At 36.3% G+C, this 19286-nt stretch overlaps 2 protein-coding genes across 3 annotated transcripts in view; both read right to left on the bottom strand.

Annotated features, from left to right (window-relative positions):
• Positions 1-1017: 1017 nt before the first annotated feature.
• LOC132286913 (protein FEZ-like) lies at positions 1018-2819 on the bottom strand. Its single transcript, XM_059789347.1, has 3 exons — positions 2639-2819; positions 1753-2057; positions 1018-1656 (listed from the first exon to the last, which is right to left on the bottom strand). The coding sequence occupies exons 1-3, from the start codon at positions 2817-2819 to the stop codon at positions 1018-1020; spliced, it is 1125 nt and encodes a 374-aa protein (XP_059645330.1).
• A 3872-nt stretch (positions 2820-6691) lies between these two features.
• Positions 6692-19286, bottom strand: part of LOC132294859 (uncharacterized) — a 36936-nt gene continuing 24341 nt past the window's right edge. The window contains exons 1-10 of one of the 2 annotated variants that reach the window (XM_059792867.1): positions 17069-17399; positions 16210-16301; positions 15750-15857; positions 14889-14971; positions 14419-14552; positions 13848-13897; positions 13643-13735; positions 8268-8359; positions 7392-7498; positions 6692-6977 (exon numbers count right to left, since the gene is read on the bottom strand). In XM_059792867.1, coding sequence (XP_059648850.1) covers positions 6933-6977; positions 7392-7498; positions 8268-8359; positions 13643-13735; positions 13848-13897; positions 14419-14552; positions 14889-14971; positions 15750-15857; positions 16210-16301; positions 17069-17305 — 1041 coding nt within the window. In that variant the 5' untranslated portion in view covers positions 17306-17399 and the 3' untranslated portion in view covers positions 6692-6932. Of the gene's footprint in view, positions 6978-7391; positions 7499-8267; positions 8360-13642; positions 13736-13847; positions 13898-14418; positions 14553-14888; positions 14972-15749; positions 15858-16209; positions 16302-17068; positions 17400-19286 lie in introns of those variants that run through there. The other variant, XM_059792865.1, reaches the window with a different exon arrangement.

A 19286-nucleotide genomic window follows, 5' to 3' on the forward strand; every position in this document is an offset into this window, starting at 1 on the left:
GAATAGGAGTGCTGTCCCAGACATACGGAGAGCGGGAGAGCGGGATCGTGCTAGGAGCATGGGAGCGGCACCTGTTGAAAATATTGTGGGACTTTGATTTTGACCAGTGAAAGTGGTCTCTGTTTAGATGAAAGTTCCAATAGAATATAAACACCTTCCCTGAATTCTACTATGTTATGTTAAGCTTATTTGCAATGGCAAGTCTATTTAGAAGAGTCCTTATTTTCAAATTTGAATAAAAGAAATCACTTGTCAGCTAGGATTTCCTCCAATCCTACTAGCTCAAATTCTGTTTGCAAACGAACTGGCCTGGGAATGAACATACAAAGTGCCATCCCTCAATTTTGGCTTGATGAATTCGAAAGACATTTTCGAAAAGGGATGGGGTTCTGAACAACCGCGAGCAGATTCTCTGATCCCTATTTTCAGTACTTACGAATGGCTTCGCAACTGAGATGCTCCATTAGAGTGAATAATCTAGTTTTATATCTAGACTGAAAATTACTCTGCTATCCCAAAATACCGTCATCTGACTAAAAATTCTGATCTAATTAACGGAAGTCTCCTATAATAATGCTGCTTAGAAAGAAAAAATTCAACGACCCTGTAAAATTAACTGCTCCTTAATCATATACATTGTTATTTTTTTTTTTTTCCCTGAATATATACATTGTTATTGAACAAAATATATATATATATATATATATATATTACAAAGGCTAAAACTAATGCTACCATTTGATATAAAGGCTCCAGAGTTTGATGGATATGTAGTTTCAACTGCTATGTAATATAGCCATTGAAATTAATCTCTGTACTTATTCATAGAGAGTAGTGACTAAATTTTCGATATTATAATACTTGGATTAGAAATTCTTTTTCATTTCGCAGTCAGAAAAGAAATTCAAGGCTTTACAAAAAATATTATAAACTGCTATCCTATATTGTTTTGACATGAACTTGAGTGCACAAAACTGGAAAACAAACAATGGTTCTACAGTGTTTCAACTTGATTAACTAATTATAGCACTTGTTAGTTGAATAACTAGTGGACATCTGATTACTAGGACAAGGGGAAGAATCCCATAGAAAATCTTCTCTCCATGCATCCGACAGACTTGAAGGCAAACTGGAGGGTAATCCAACAGATTTCGTAGTCCCCCATTGATCAGAAAAATGTGCTACATTCGGATCCTTTATCGAGTCTGTCTCTTCTCCACGACTCCCATTCCTTTCCATTTCGAAGTTGTCATACTGACCAAAATCTCCCAATATGGAACATGACATGTTCAGTGGCATAGAAGATGCATCAACTGTGAGTTTGGTAGGTCCTGACATGTCGAGGGACGGAAATGTGTAGCTTAGGGGAAGATCTCCATTGTTGGAGGGAAAGACGTCCAAAGGAGAGAAGCTAGTAAAAGAAGATTGTTGTATATCATTAAAGTAACAACTACCATATTTGATGAGTGGACTTGTTTTTGCTGTCAATGACATGTTCTCTGAACTGATGTACTGAGTGTTGTGTACACCTTGGGTGAGTACATCAGATGTGGTGGTGATTTCAGGTAATATTGGGGACACCCAAGAGTGAGATATTGCTCTTTGTGCAGTGGAGTTAGTTTTCTTGAAGATCCTGCAAATTGCCCATGATGAGTCCTGCAAGTCCACAACACACAGTGTCTTAGTACTCTGTGTACTAGAATATAGTGTTTCTGCAAATAATATGTAAATTGAACTCTTCTAATGGCTTACAGTGGTAGGAATGTTTTTGTCCACAAATCGCTTTTGTGGCGCTGAGTGATCAGTGAGAGAAGGTAACCGGAACTCGTGCATCATCCAGTCGGTTTTTGTCCCTTTGGCAGCTCTGCCTTGGTAGAAAACAAGGGACTTCTTTAAGCCGATGCACTTGGAACCGTCGGAGGAGTAGATGGGCCGGTCTGTTCCAGTGGCTTTCCAGAACCCTGCTCCGGTTACCCGGTTAGGCCGTGTGCTGTTCCTGTACTTCCGGTCCCTCGGACAGTAGAAATACCATTCTTTCTCACCAGTAGTTGCCAACTCTTCTTGCGTCAACAAGGACAAAGAAAATAAGTTTTCAGTACTCTTGACAAGAAGATGATTTTTTTTTAATAAAATAATCTTAAGAATAAAATATATTATGAGAGCACTCTCACTGTAAGATCTTGCCCTCGGAATAGCCTTTTCCTATTCTTAAAGGTTCAAGGGTGTTTTAACTTCAGTTTCATATGTATAAATGTGTGTGTGTGTGTGTGTTTTTTTTTTTTTTCTGTGGTGCATATGCATGGATCAGAGTTGTATTTTGTATTTGTTTCAAACAAATAAAACTCCTAAAGTGGAAAAGCTTATGCCAATTAAGAGCTCAGTTGCATTTCTTCTATGATGAAAATTAGGGCTAGTCTAGTGCACAATGGGAAGGAACATGTGTATGCAGCCTTACGTCCATACAGAGAAGTCGTTTTCGGTTTTGAACCCGTGACTTTCAGGTCACAATGGAACAACTTTACCATTGTGCCAAGTCCCACCCTCTCTTCTATAATGAAAATTACTGAAACTATATCATATATGCATGGGACTAATAAGTTGATGCATAAAAGAGAAAAAAACATGAACTTTCTCTTACTTGGAAGGTCCCATGGATCGAATTTATAGATGTCAAGCTGTTTGATAAGTTCTATGGAGAGAGGCCTCTGCTGAATCTTCCTCTTCAGATAAAAACCAACTAGTTCTTCATCAGTGGGATGAAACCTAAACCCTGGCAGCAAGACTTCATCCATTTTATCTGTATCACTCCTCTCATCCATATACAGTTCTTTCCCTTCTCTCTCTCTCTCTCTCTCTATATATATATATATATATATATATATCCTCACAATCTTTCTCACTATTTAAGAATCAATGGAAAAAAAAATATTAGAGAAACAATATATATGGACTAAAACTTAAAGTTTTTTTTTTCTATCCTTAAAAGGGACGAGAGAGTTTTGAAAGTCTTTGTTGATCCTATAAACCTAACAGAAAAGTAAAACCTTCTGAGAAACTAAACCAAACCCTTGAATTGAAAGTTCAAAAACTAGTACTCCTTAACAGAAGAACAGCTCTCAACTGTGAAGCAACCTTAAAAGACATGAACTAAAAAGATGAACTCAAAGTGACAAAGTTAACAAAGAAGTTCACTTAATTTGAAGCCATTATATGCTTCCAGAGAAGGGGTCTGCCTCCGAAGGATCAGCCGTCTTTTCTGGTGACTTTAAAGAAGCTTGTTTTCGCGAGGATCGCGATAACTTACAGAGAAGTTAAGGGCAAGTTCTCAAGAACAACTACCAAGAAACCCCAGCTCAAGACAATGAATATCTAGCAAAGACTCTTATTTTCCTACTTGTGCCTTCATGAAACCATGCATTTGTGGTTTGTTTAGTCCAAATTGAGGAATCTCAAGAAACTACCAAATCAGCAGTTTCTTGGGATCATGATTCTGTATGTGTATTTCACACTTCTCATATTAATGTCATGAAAATTTCTTTCTTAAATATCAAGACAAAGCAAACTTCCAAGTATATATATATATATATATATATAGCCCTGGTTTGAATTGTTAAATATTTGGTAATGTGGACCTATATATATATATATAGCCTTGGTTTGAATTGTTAAATATTTGGTAATGTGGACCTAAACCAACTTCCAATGCAAGAGCTCAAATTTATATTCAACTGTCTATTACAGTGAGATTATGCATATTTTAGTCTCTCAGGATCCAAAAATCCCATTTCCATTCCATTCTCAGAGTTTCTATTCCACTCATCTGTCAGATTGAATATTTTCTGTCAAATGGACATATTGGATATAGCCTAATAAGATATAGTCATTATCTACGAGGAAAGACCCTGTGCTATTTAGAATAAATTAGAGGTCCTAGTTGACCCTTTTGGGACCACAACATGTCTTTCAGAGTCAAATCTCTATCCATGAGCAATTTGACTTTTTGGTTACATGGGTAGGCCTTGGGCCCAAGAGGGGCAAAGGTGTCCTATCACCATATAATGATAATTTGCCCTTGATATTATAGGGTATTTACTCAACCTTAGAAATTGAATAGGTTGTATTGGCACTCTGAACCTATCAAGTTTAAAAGGTGACTTTTTGGTTACATGGCTAGGACTTGGGGCCAAGAGGGGCAAAGGTGTCCTATCACCATAAAATGACAGTTTGCCCTCGACATTATAGGGTATTAACCCAACCTTAGAACTTGAATAGGTTGTATTGGCACTCCAAAAGTGGTAAATTTACATTGTACATACAATAAAATCTGGTTATGCTTGGCCTTCATTTTTTGTTACAAGCTAGGTGAAACGAGGAAGATGCTTGTTATCCAGTCTAAAAGTTTAGGTTGTTAGGTGGTTTTGCATATTTGATTTTATAAGTTTAAGACTCTCTTCATCTAAATTCAATGTCAGACAAGAAGTTCTAAAATTATCTCCACACTCGAACTCGTAACGTTCTCGTTGGGGTCGGACCACCCTGCTTACTGTTCTCCTAGTGACAGGATATGTTCTGATACCTCTGTAATATGCTGGACATTTGTCATTCGATCAAAAATTTAAACTGTTAGGTGATACTGCATAACCACTCTTATAAGTCCAACACCCTCTTCATCTTAATCCGTTGGATAACCTCTAACACTAGGAGCCTATGACCTTATTAAAAGAACTTTCCTAAAATTTTGCACAGTTCAAATCTTTATGGAAAATGATATTAAGGCCAACTAGTTAAGCTTATTTTTCAAAGTGAAATATCTTAATTGTTTCACTTTGACAAATAAACTTAACTGGTTGGCTTGAATATCATAAGACAATTTTTATTTTGCTAGCTTGATTTTATTGCTACCATCCCACCAACAAAAAGAAAAAAAAAAGAGGGGGTGAGAGAGACACATACATTGGTTTAGCTTTTCTTTGGACAAAACTGACTTCCTAAAAAGAATTATAGAGATGAGTGTGTTGGCACATTTAAGAGAAGCACAAGTCAATTTCCTTCGATTTTGTGACCCTTTTGGAAAACAATGGTATGGATTTGCTCAATTTCTTGCTTTTTGCAAAGCAATTATACAAATTAACTAAGGTTATTTCATGGAACTCTTTTTATATTTATTAATTTATTTACTACGGATTATAATTGAACTTAATGCTGTTTGACTTTCCTTCACTACCTTAAAATGTTCAACATATGTAGTAATTCTTTTTTCACCTTTTCAAATTTCTGCTTTAGTTTGCTAACCATGTCTGCTTAGTGGACAACAAGTATGGTACCAACTATTAAATGGGGAAGCTCACATAGTCAAGTGCTAAAATTGGAGACTCCAAATTTAGTGAAACTTCCCAAACATAGGCCTCGTTTGGAATCTCTTATATCTTTTCCTTGACCTAGGGTTTGCTTCCCAAACGTGTAACCAAAATTGAAAAGTGGGTCAAATTCTTGAAATCCAACCTTTTTTTTTACCTCTTTCTCAGTGAACATTAACCCCTTTTTGCATCAATCACGCACAGCCAAACTTAACAAAGTCCACATAAGTTTAGTGAATTAATTTTACTAATCCTTTTTTTTTTTTTTTTTAATAGAGGTATTTCCATACGTTACAGGTAAGACTAATTCACCTAAAGACACACACAAAATTCTACAAGTCACGTGCACTAGGCAAGACTGGACAAGCAGTCTTTGACTTCCCTCTTTGAATGTTAAGCCCTTTGCATGCCAAAAAAAAAAACTCCACTTTAGGGTTCAAGTCTCCCCAAGTCGGAGTTAATTGTCAGGATTAAAAAAAAAAAAAAAAATTCAAATTCTTAGTAAAATAATAATAATAATAATAATAATAATAATAACAACAATAATAATAATAGCAAAAAAGTATGCAACATGTAGTGAAATATAGTCAAACTAATTATTATATTGCCTGTCACAAGTTTTACAATAGAACTCAACAGTGTAAATCCTCATAAAATGTGCAGGCCATTTTTTTTTTTTTTTTATTTTAGTCCTTGTTTTAGTTTTTTTCCATAGAACTATCTTAGTATTTTGTTTAAGTTAATAATAATTTATTTAACTTTTTCTTATGATCATGGTTTGACCATTGACCATAGAGTGTAGTCCGTAAAATGATTAAAATCAAACCACTTAAAGTTGATTTGAACACAAATATAGATGACAAAGAAAATAACTTTGTCAGCAAAACATGTTACCCGTTGTAACACGAGATACTTGAATTTAAACTCCATTGTAGTCTCTTATCTTTCGCTTCACTTTCAATTAGTCAATAAAGCACGTTATCGACTACATAGATTTTTTAAAATAAAAAAAACAAAAACAAAAACAAAACAAAAAAAAACTTGTTGAGGTTTTTTTTTTTTATCTTCTACACAATTTTTTTTCTTTTTCTTTTTACCATATTGCCCTAACAAGGTTGAACACTCGTTGATTATACTTCTTGGTGAGTGAGTTTTTTACCAATAAAAAAAAAGGATTAATAAAATTAATTAGAAACTTAGGCTCATCACAATGATATTCCTGTAGAGTGTAATGCATAACATCTCTTAGAAAATCAAGACAGACCAGACCATAACACACAAGTTCAAATTCTCTCTAATGAAAGTACACATAAGTTACACAACACAAGAAACAATTAAGTTGTAAAAGCATATAAAATCAAAGCACTTAAAGTTGCAATACATTACAAGTTAACAAGTTCTGCTAACAAAATTACATGCTTGTGGTATTTCTACAAGTGCCATTGCTAGGAATTCCATAGGCTAATCAACTTTATACATTTTACCATACGTTGGTCATTCTCAATCTGTAAGGAACATTGAAAAAAAACCGAAGCCAATCTTACACAAGGTCCGTACCCTCAAAAAATGTGATCTTTATCCAGATGCCTGCAACAATTCTTTGATATCATATCCTTGGAGCTACAAACAAACAAAGAGGAGCAGAATTTTCAGCACTTACAGAGACATAATAATAGACCTGAACATGCAAAGTCGATTACAAATTAAGGGAAGTTCGCAACTACTTTGCCCCAAAGGATCCAAACAATACTGGGTCCGGTTCTTTGTTCTCAAGGATTTAGTTTTTAGTTTTCGGAAGTTTTGTTTCAGAATTTATTGATGCATTTAGAGAAGAAGAGCATTATATAATAAACATTATGTGCTTCAGCTGACTGACATTCATAAACAGGTTGACAAGGGAATAAATTTTTTTTTTATTATAACCGGGTGCCATAAAAGCTATTTCCATTGTGCATATCATTCTAAATTGTAAACTAAATGTGGGTCATCCCGGGACCCAAGCAAATTCAAATCCAGTAGAAGTAAACAATTTACCTGAAGAAAGGTAAGAAATAGGATTACTCCTGAGTTCCAGAGGGCGTGCATAGTGATTGGAGTCAGAAGGTTGCGAGTTTGAGCATATGAAAGTCCCAAAGCAGTCCCTAAATGCATATAAAATACAGTAAGTTACTTCAAAAACGGTGGACCATTTTGACAATATTTAGAAAGAAGCAAATCACGGTGCTGCTGAGAGCCTTCTGTTTCCATACTATGTTAAAGACTGTTAAAACTTAGATATTGTTAATTAAATACGCTTCCTCGATTTCTAAGCAAATGCTTGCATAAACAAATTTAAAAACAAGAATTCATGGTTGAACATGTTGAGTTCAAAATTTTTACATGTGCTTCAGCCCTGAAATTTTGCACCGAGCACTCAACTGAACTCTTTACCTTTTTCTTTTTTTTTCTTTTGCCCTTCTCCCCAATAGATCAACCCACTCAATTTAACTAGTCTTAGTACCCATCTACTTGGATTCAGTTTTTGTATATCTATGTAATTATAGAATCACCGGCAACCTTACCTACCTCTTAATGTGAAAAATTAATTTTTTTCAAAATATCAAAAATCAGTTTGTAGCATGTTTAATGAGAAATATTTATAATAGTTTTTGTTTTAATATGCATGAAATATCAACAAAACTTGTTAGTTTTGGAACCTCGCCATATGATAAGATGAAAACATTTTGTTGCTGCACATTTTCTTTTGTAGTACATGCATTGACTATGGATACTGTGAGCTTTTTGCACTTCTATCTTTTTCTTTTTTTTGGTATTCCTACCTTTTTAATGATTAATTGGTATTCCTACATTTTTAATGATAAATTGACTGCTTAAATTTAGGTTAAATGTTATACAATGTAGAAACAATACCGAGCACAAACAGCTGGGGAAACTCTCCAGGAGTGAGATGTGCAACTGCAAATACTGCAGCACTAATAAGGACAGAAACTGGCGTAGGCAACCTGTAGAGAGAATTGTGTAGAGCATGAGAGCATATAAAGAATCAATAAACTGTTGATGTGTAAATGTGAGCTCATATGCATATGCTGGGGGCATGTATTTTTGCACATGATTGCAACAAACACTAAATTTTGCAGTAGTAAGTCATGCCCCATGCTATCTAGGCTAACTGATGCAGGACAGTTAGGCTTGTTGTAAATTTAGAACCAGAGAGAAAGAAGGGGATGAAATGAGAAGATGAGATGAGGCTAGGAGAAGGAAGTGAGAAGACAGATGAAGGGTTGAGAAGATAGATTGAAAGATAAGAGGCTAGAGAGAGACTGAGGGATTGAGAATAGCAAGAACAAAGAGGGAGAAAGAGATACAGAGAGTCTGCAAACTCACGATTATAATTCAATAATCAAAAGCTGAATAGTCCGTTTACATAGGAGCCTTTATATGGGCAAAACATTAAGCAAAACCTAATAAACCCTAAAACTCGAACAATGCCAAAATAATAAAATAAATAAAATAAAATAAAAAAACCTAATTTCATCTGTATTTGCCCCTTCTCCAAGAGTAGAGGCAAATCATGCGTGGTTCAGCATGCGAATAACAACTTGTTCTCCATCAATAACTGTTTGAGCCCTTTTCATTACCCTATTTTATCTAGGTTTTAGTGTCTAGTCACAGACTAACAGGAAACATGTCTTTTCTTATAAGTGAATGACTTTCTTTATAAATCCAACAACCGGGAATCCGGATTGGTGCAACCATTAGCCTTTGCTGCTTTAAGGTATAAAGCAATGTCATGGTCCAAAGATTAAAGAATGGAATTGTAGGCGCCCTAAGGTCGCAAGATAACAATAAGGAAGGCCGCTTAACATAAAGAAAACAAAAATATGGTCCACCCCCCTAGTATTTGGGATAGTGCTAGGAGGGGTTGCACACCAAAGGTGCGACTCGTAGTTGCATCCAGATAAAGCATGTTCCATTCACTACCTCCCAAAGCATCAACAAGGGGTACCTATAATAATAAAACCTAAAGAATGAAAGGTTTTCTCTGCGGTGTAACTCTAGAATGCGACATACCCACTTATTTCATCAAGATAGCTATTAGAGTGCTTAGGGTAATGTCACCCCATTTTGGCTCTCCGATAGTATAGTCAAGGGACTCAGATTACATGCTTCATCCTATGCCATAATCTGAATGCAGTATAGTTGTGATTGACTGAAATCATCAGAAGTATCACTTACCTTTGGATAATGGATAGTGTGGTCCTGATGTGTGCGTGGTACAATATGACCTAAGTAATTTGGCTTTTCTGGTGTAAGAGTGTCATATTGTTGGGCACACAATGTTATGACCACAGTGATCATGGTGCAACCCCTGTGCTGTCATGACATAATTTCAAACTTACCAAGGCATGTTGGCTAAGGTTAGGGGCAAGCCGAGGTAAGGAAAGGTAACGGGTGAATGTCATGGGCAGTACCTCCAGACAAGATTGGTCCGTTTGGATCTTGGTACATGATGGACTTTTTATTGATTTTGATGATTGCATCTCTCTATGGATGAACTGAAGTGGGCAGTCACTGCACAGTGCACAACCAAAGCCCATCTGTGTCTCAGACTCTCGGCCAGAATGGCAAAGGAAGGAACATTGGTGAACCCAATGTGCCCCCTAGACATTCCAGTAGCGTACGGTGCTTCAAGGACAACACTTATGGACAAGTCATCATGATCCTGATATTGTCTCCATCATTTCTTTTCATTCTACACTAATCTTCTGCCATTCCGGACTTCCCATATCCCAAAAAGGTCCCTATTGCGGCAAAGTTCTAGAATCACTTTCCTCCTCGTTCCTGATCAACTACAAACCCGAGTCTTACATCTGCACAGTAATAAATCATCTCAATCAACTTTCTTTCACAGTGTGATGAATGTCTAACTTTACAACAATCAATTCATTTCTAGTTTAAATCTTTCCTGTTTTAACTATTTGTCCAAGTTATCATCCTTTCAGTTGTTCTCTTTTTATAAGAACATTGTTTCTCAGCTGCACAACATAATATATGACGACCAAGCAAAGTTGGTCTTATAGTTTACCAAAAATATTCTCTGCAATTTATAGATACTAGGAAAAGAGGCAGTGCAATGCACGTGTTATTAAAACTTATAGTAAACTAACAACATATTAGAACTTGTACATATTGATTTTGTGCTAATTCTATCATTGTATTACCTAAACCCCCAACAACTCCCCCCCCCCCCCCCCCCCCCAAACAAAAAAAAAAAAAAAAGGGTATCAAAAGAATATAGTAATGTAATGAAGATTATTTAAATTAATTCAAGTAAAAATAAAGAAACAATTTTTTTAAAAAAAGCCAATCCAACTCTGCATTTCTACACTAAGGTCTAACAGTTTACTCGAAGTATAAATGTATGTTTGTATTCATAACAATATGCCCACCGATAACAAAAGAAGCCAACGAAAGCTATGACTATGAGTTCGCGTGGTTTGAGACAAGGTGACCCTCTGTCGTCTTTTCTATTCCTTATTGTTATGGAGGGATTGAGCAGATTAATGAAAAAAGCAGAGGATCTGGGTTACATAAGGGGATTCACAGTTGGTAGAGATGCTGCTAATTAGATTGAGATATCCCATTTGTTGTTTGCAGATGATACCTTGGTTTTCTATGATGCTGATGTTTCCTAACTCAAGTACTTGAGATGCATTCTTACATGCTTCCAAGCGGTGTCTGGTCTTAAGATTAATGTTGGAAAGAGTGTGCTTGTCCCAGTGGTGGATGTTTCTGATATCTCCTCCTTAGTTGCAGTTCTTGGGTGTGGAGTGGGTGCTTTTCCACTTTCTTATCTGGGATTACCTTTGGGAGTCTCCTCCAGAAGAGTGGGGACATGGGATCCGGTGATTAACAGGTATGAAAAAAGATTGGCGGAGTGGAAAAAACAATATCTTTCGAAAGGGGGGAAGGTCACTCTTATTAAGAGCACCCTCTCGTCCCTTCCCACATATTTCTTATCTTTGTTTCAAATCCCGTGCTCTGTTGCTGAACGGATCGAAAAAATTCAGAGAGATTTTCTTTGGGGTGGAGAGGAGTTCAAGTATCATCTTGTTAATTGGGAGCAGGTTTACAAACCTTTGAAGTTCGGCGGTTTAGGCATTCGGAAGTTGGTCCCTTTTAATAGAGCCTTATTGGGAAAGTGGTTATGGAGGTTCGGTAAAGAGCGTCATCAACAATGGAGAAGAGTAATATCGTGTCGTTTTGGGGAGGAGAGTGGAGGTTGGTCCTCTCGTCCTGTATCTATTATTGGAGGCGATGGCGCTTGGAAGTTTATTCGGAAAGGTTGGGATGTGTTTTCCACCCATATTCGCTTCAAGGTTCGGAATGGTACGAATGTTAGATTTTGGGAAGACTTATGGTGTGGTGATCAGTTGTTGTCTCTTTCCTTTCCTCGTCTCTTTTGTATTGCCGAGAATAAGCATGCTTACGTAATTGACTGTTATCATCTTGATAATAGTGGAGTTACATGAAATGTGCGGTTTAGGCGTTCCTTTCAGGATTGGAAGGTAGCAGAAGTTTGCGTCTTTTTGGACCTGTTGTATAGAAAGAAGGATGTTGGCAGAGGTTATGATGACATTTTGTGGACCCCCTCTCTTCATGGCAGATACGGAGTGCGATCCATGTTCTTGTGTTTGTCTAATTTTATTGGACATGATTTTCCATGGAAGTGTATTTGGCGCTCTAAGGCTCCTCTTAGAGTCGCCTTCTTTGTTTGGACTACTACCTGGGGAAAAATTCTAACATTGGATAATTTGTGCAAGAAAGGTAATACCATTGTTAATTGGCGTTGTCTATGTAAAACTGATGGCGAGTCCGTGGACCATATTCTTATACATTGTCTTGTTGCGTCTGATTGTTGGAATCTCATATTCAGTATTTTTGGAGTTCAGTGCATAATACCTAAGCATTCTTTTCGATTTATTAATGCTTGGAGAAGATGCCCTATTACTGGTCATGCTCGTGATTTTTGGAGGGTCGCCCCACACTGTGTTTGGTGGTGTATTTGGAGAAAGAGAAATAACAGAAATTTTGAAGGAAAGGAATCGTCTCTAGCAATCCTAAAGTCTCACATTCTTCGCTCTATTTTCTGTTATGGAAGAGGCAGCGATTGCTCCTCGATTGATGATTTTTTTGTTGTCTTGGACTATGTTGGTCCGTAGGTTTGACCTCTGCTCTTTCGTTTTTGTCTATTAGGGACGCGTTCCCCTTTTGAACGTTTTTCTAATATATTTTTTACTTATCAAAAAAAAAAAAAATGTAAGAACGTGTTTGTTGGAAGAAAATATGCATGATGTTATCAAGTCTTAAATTGTGTTACTCTAGAAAACTGTTGTGAACTTGTGAGAACATGGAAAATTAAGTTATTTTAACAGAACATTTATATGAAATACAAAACAAATACATTAAGATTAATGTTCAGCTTCATATCTAAAGATCACCTTGACGACTCCACATTGAAACTAAAACCACACATGATGCGGATTCTCCTGTTTTAGACACACCATGAATAAATTGTTGCTCTTGAATAGAAGACATCCCTTTCACTTAAAAAAAAAACATTCCATGTCGCCCATGCAATTGCACAAATATTGTGTTTTAAATCATGTGTGTAATAATTAATAATTAAAATTAAAAATTGCGCACCAAATGTATATTACTCTTGCCTCTTCGTATTATAGTTGTTGTCTCTTGGTATGCTAAATATAATAACACAGTTATTGGTTCATTAACTTGTTAAATATTGTGTTTTAAATCATATTTGAGACCAAATGAATATAACTCTTGCCTCTTGGTATATAAATGATGTTTCTTTGTATGTTAAATATAATGACACACTTACTGGTTCAATTACTTGTAAATAATTAAAAACCAAAAAATTTAATTGATAAAAAAAAAAATAGTATAAAAATGTACAGAAATAATATAGATAGATAACCCCTATTAAGTTTCACCCAAAATGAACCATAGAATCAAGCACTTAAACATGGAAGCATTTTCAGCACAACTAATCAATATAAAAATCAAAAGAATGAGCAAAATCAGTAGCCAGAATGCGAGAGCACCAAATCTGAAATTTGCTCATAGACCTCTAGAGCACATGTGTCCTTGTGTATATACATATATTGTCAACATGATAGTGTGTTTGCTAGATATCAATTAATCTACAACAATGCAACATGAAAAGAAAATTTCATATTCAGAAATCAGAAATTATAACATACCACGTAGTAAGAGACACCATAAAAAAACCTCGAAACACAGTCTCCTCGAGAAGCGGAGCAAGGACACCTGTGATTCCCAACAGGCAGGCAGTGCTACATGGAAATAAGGATGATTAACTTGGTTGTTTAATCCTCAAGATCCAACTATGGCAAGATATGTATTTCGAATTGGTAATTTAAGACACATAGCCATTTGTTGAAGTACCTTATACTTGATGATCCAATCAATGGAAGCAAGCGAACAAGAGCATCAGTCTGAAACCAATTTACAGATTCTAATTAGGATCCTTCAAGCAGTGGAAAGCACAAAAGCTACAAATATCTAGAATCAAATGTAAACATGACAACCAAGTTGTGTCGTTTAAATTAATCAAAGTAAAACCTTGGTTCAATTAGAAAAAAGAGCCAACAAAAAATGTATGATACTTCAACTGGATAATGAAGTGAAGTCAAGATCATTATTCACCAAGCCTTCCATTGTGTGAGTGTCATTTATATACATATAACTATGGAGAGAGATAAAGCGAGAGAGAGGGAGAGAGTGCCTATTCATTTAGAAAATTATAGCATCACTCTCATATATGGCTCAAAGAGAAAGTCCATGTACATTTGCTTATAGTACTGTTGAACAAGAATGCAACAACGATCACTTCTAAGTTCTAAATATCTATCCCCATCACTACAACCAAGAAAGTCATATGAATACGTTCTCTGCACCTTAAGGGAAAAAAACGAAGCTGTGTGGAAGTTCCTAATATTATAAATCAATTTCTGACCTCTCTTTGCGGGGTATCACCACTAAAAAAGGACAGGGCAACTCCTGTTAATCCTATAGCGAGTAGAGCTCCGACAAGTCCAATTGCTGCCCACAAGAGCCATCCTTTCTGTAGACTGAAAGGTTCCCTCAAATCTGAAACAATTATATTCAGTGGTAAACCGACAAACTGTGGTTCTGGGTCCAAATGTAGATTTTAACAGTGAACAAAGCAATTGCCAAGAATCCAATCAAGAACAAAACTTTTGCAGCTCTATAATAATAGCAATGCATGAAACAAATATTTCTTTCCAATAACTACAGTACTATAGGTAAAGGCAATCATACATGCCTATCCTTTTAGATTATGTGAGGTTTCACATGACAGAAGTAACCTGTTATAGCTAAAATAGCCAACCACCAAAATATTAAAATAGAAGTTGTTTTCTAAATCCAGGATAAAATAATGAACATGTCAAACATGATTATTACCATAGCGAAACAAGTCATTAGGAAGTGGTCGAAACGTATTGGCAACGCTATACACCACTCCAAGTACAACTGCAGTTGTAATGCTACAAAATAATAACTCAAATGAAGTTAGACCCATTTATTGTTTCAATATAGAGTGTAAAGTTAAATAAGAAAAAAACAAATATTTCGGTTATCTATTAACCTCTTAATGGAACTTTTCAATCAATAGGCAATGTCTCTGATTCTCATATAGTTGTTTTTATGACTTACACATTGGACATTGACTTAATAGTTTCTGATATCGAGCCATCTCTTCAGCCTGAAGAAGCCCGAAAAAAAAAGGAAGAAGTAGAGGGTGGAGGTTGGAGACACACAAAAAGATTGAGGCTGCACCGAAAGGGAACAACAGCAGGATCCATAGAACGCATGCAGAATGGTAGAAAGTGCATGATAAATCTTCGGATAAAAGTAAAAATGAAGTTTTTATGTCCACTGCGGGGTTATCGCATATTCCACAGGTATTTTGCTGCTCGCATATCACCTAACATTTTCTCAAAAAGCAACTCTAAATTTGAGAATGACTTAGCATTGTTTGGGAATTGACATGTTATGCTAGCCAAACATAGAAGTGAAGGTAAACTGGTGAAATTTGTACAAAGAAAATTTCAATCTTTCAGTGCGATGAATAATTAAATAAGTAAATAAATAAATGCACACCACTATGTACACCGAAAGATGACCTAACAATGAAGAGCAGCTCTAAATTTGGCTTGCCAAATCCTATAATTTCCTAAATGACACTTAAAAGTCAAAAAAAAAAAAAAAAAAAAAGAAAAAATCAAATTTTGATAATAGAAGAGCAAGGGTAGTAGTCTGTACGCCTGATCAACAAAAAGTATTTCTGCTTTCTCATCCAAGCTTAGTTCTCCAATTTGAAGTCCGAGATAAGGTACAGCTGCTGTCTCTATCAACCCTGTCAAAACAAAACTGCCTGGATAATAATTAGATTCTCCAACTGATCGATGGTTAAAGCCTTAAATATTATCATGAAAACACAATTAACAGTAGATGAACAGAAATAAAACTAATATACTTATTATCTCCACAAGAGAGAAGAGGATCAAGGTTAGATAAGAAATTGACTAATACCAAGGTTAGATCATACAATACAAAGATTCTTAAAATACTTGTAAATGAGACGTTATAGAGGGGATAAAAATAGTCCTCATATGCACCAGCATTCCACGTGTGAGTGCACACAAGTGCATGCACATAGTGCTTGAATATGCTTAGTTGATATTCAAAATCAAAGGAAGGTTGCCAAGTATAGATAAGACACCTTAATCCACAAGCAAGTGAGGTCAGGGAAACTGTTTGCCACTTCCACGGCACATCCCACCTTTTCAGAATTGGCCAGTCCAATCCACTTTCCTGAAAAAAATCATCAAGCAAATGAATCGACAAAAACTTCAATATTTTTAAGACTTCTAACAATGTTCAAACCTTAACATTAATTCTAGCCAACTACATTTTCATGTGTTTAGAATGGAAGCTCATTCAAGATTGCCCGTTGAATACACACACACCAGTTTCAATGAAAATAAGGAGGTCATTAAGTATAAGACCCTAGCTTGAATTTTATTGATAAGCTCTTGCAAAAGTAGTGACTGTCATACTACCCAAACTATTCGAGCTTACACAAAATAACTTGATTACAGACTTGCTCAAGCTTGTTTCGGGGATAAATGAACTAATAAGCTCAATCCTAGTTTGCAGCTCACTATTTCATTTTTTAGCTGAGCTAGAACAAAGAAAATCGGGCAGTTCTAAAGTTTTTGTGCAACTTTCTATATAATCTTAGTATATAACTTCCATCAGAACTGTAATATTTTTCTGAACTCTCTAAAGCGAATGCCATTTAAGTTATTTTATGACATTACAGAGTTCTCAGCTTAACAAAACTTCAATGTCAAGCCTTCATTTGGGCACAAAGAAGTCCTCATATTTTATTCAGCATTAGAACAGCTGGACCTAATGAAACTATCAAACAACATCAACACATAAAATAATCAGATAAATATACTTTCTTTTCTTCTTTCCTGGTTTTCTCAGAAACCAAACAGGGAGTAAGTCAAAACTGCAAAATCAGAACAGTTACAATCTTACCCATTTTAGGGGGGTTTAAGTGATAATCTTACCTTTGGTTGAAATTTACTTTCAGATTCTTCATCGGCATTGTAAAAGCAAACTGAACTGAGTCTTCTTTTGGAATCTGAATTTGTAGTTGCTCCGCGAAACCCTAGGGCTCGTCGAGAGAAATTGATGCGTCTTTTGAGAAGAAGAGTTTGGGTTCCACGAGTGTGTGTTTTGGATGAATATAGCTTCGATGAGAGAGAGAGTGTGGAGAGAGAAGATAGAGTACATGTTAAAGCCATTGCTGAATTTGAATTACTATCAGTTACTATTTTAAAGCTAGAGAGAGAAGAAGAATTGGGAGAGAGAGAACTCGTGAGCTTTGGCTGAGTAGAAGAAGAAGAAGATAAGGCATAATTTGAGAAAATGATAAATTACAAAAACCACTCGTTAGGTTTTGTGAATTAACTTTTAGGCTACTTTAGTTTTCATTTTCACCCATATATATTATGAAATTTACACCAACTCCCAATAAATGCTTTTAAATGACCAAAATGATTTCTAACAAATATTTGGAAAGGAAATGACTTAATTAAAACATTATAAATTTATCTTATTAGTTACAGAGTATTATATTGAATATTATTGAAGTTTTTAAAAAATCCATTCTTTACTAATTTCAAATTTGAATCCGTTGGTTCACAAATCAGTTAAACTTTTGCAGTCTCTTTTTTCGACATATTTGACTATATGATCATCACGTATCATTTTATTTTAAGGTATTTTGATACGATGCAATATAATTTAATTGCAAAAAATGTGTTAATTTAAATGAGTGTTGATAATAATTGTCATGAGGTGAAAGCTCATAATAGTTGTGGAGGGAAAAAAACTCCCTCCAATAAAAAGCGCACACGTCATTACTACACATATCTACATTTCAAGGACATATAAGGCCCATCATGCTCAAGCCCAAATTGAGGATACTTATAGCCCAAGACCATTGTTATTTGTCCTCCAATCTCCATCAAGGCCGAATCAAGAGGTTATCAGCCCAACTTGTTAATATTTAACATCTGGTACGTTACTCAAGCCCAGCCGGATCAAAATATGTTCAGCCCAGTTATTCAAGAATGCACAAGTCCTACCAGTTGAAGGATTTACCGTAGAAGGAAAATTCTGATATAGGAAGTTCTGTACAAGGCAAGTTCTATGTATGGAAAATTAGACAATGGAAAGAACTCTATTAGTAAAGAATGTTTATATAGAAAGAATTGGAGGGCAAGCAACGCGAGTCCTACCATAATTTTACAATCTTTTGTATATAAATAGAGGCCTAGACCTCCAATAAAGGGATCAAGCAATTCTACGCTTCGAGATATATTGTTCTTGTTTATTTTACTATTGATTGAGTGAGTTGTTTTATTTTTCTTAATCATTATTGGTTGAGCGAAATTTTGCACCTACACTTTGGCGCCGTCTGTGGGAAACGTATAAAAATATACTCCCACTTGCTCTTCAAATCAAATCCTTAGTCGTATCTGGAATGTCAAACGGAGAGTCAGCAATGAATCAACAAATAGAATTGATGCAGAAAATGCGAGAGGAGTTCTTGCACCAATTCGAGACATTCCGGCAAGCAAACGATACGAGTGTCGCCCAGATAGCTGCGCTTCAGCAGCAAACTCATACGCTGCACACGGCGATGGCCGGGCTAACGCCACAACCACCACCAGGCGATGCTGCAGCACCACCCCCCACCCAGAATTTACCTCTAGTTCACGAGCCTCCGGCCAACGGGACACCACCCAACGGGGCTCGACCTAATGAGGTTCAGCAACAGCAAGGGACGAGGTCCGAGGCGGTTGCTTCGAATAATCTCCCGCGTCGCACACAGGACGAACAGGCCGAGTCCAGCCATAGGCTTACGGTATGGTCCAATGGCGTTCCAGATGGCGCACGCGTACAAGATGCCTTCGACGAAAAGAAGCTATTAAGAGTTCAGACACCAGCCGAGATGGCTAGAGAGCACAAGAACTCCTTGGTCAAGACCTCCTTTATTGACGATGTGTACCTTGTGGAGAGACCAAAGAAGTTCACTATGCCATCCTTCACCCAGTTCGATGGGGCAGGAGACCCCTCTCGGCATCTCGATCATTATGCGCAAAAGATGGCACTGGACGATCATAACGATCCGCGGATGTGTAAGGTTTTTCCTACCAGTTTAACCGGAGCAGCGTTAGAATGGTTTAGGAATAGGCCACACAAGTCTATCCCTGATTA

The sequence above is a fragment of the Cornus florida genome, unplaced genomic scaffold (genome assembly GCF_030987335.1).
Source record: "Cornus florida cultivar Cherokee Brave unplaced genomic scaffold, ASM3098733v1 CherokeeBrave_3.0.0_Hap2_Chr02, whole genome shotgun sequence".
Classification (NCBI taxonomy): Eukaryota; Viridiplantae; Streptophyta; class Magnoliopsida; order Cornales; family Cornaceae; genus Cornus; species Cornus florida.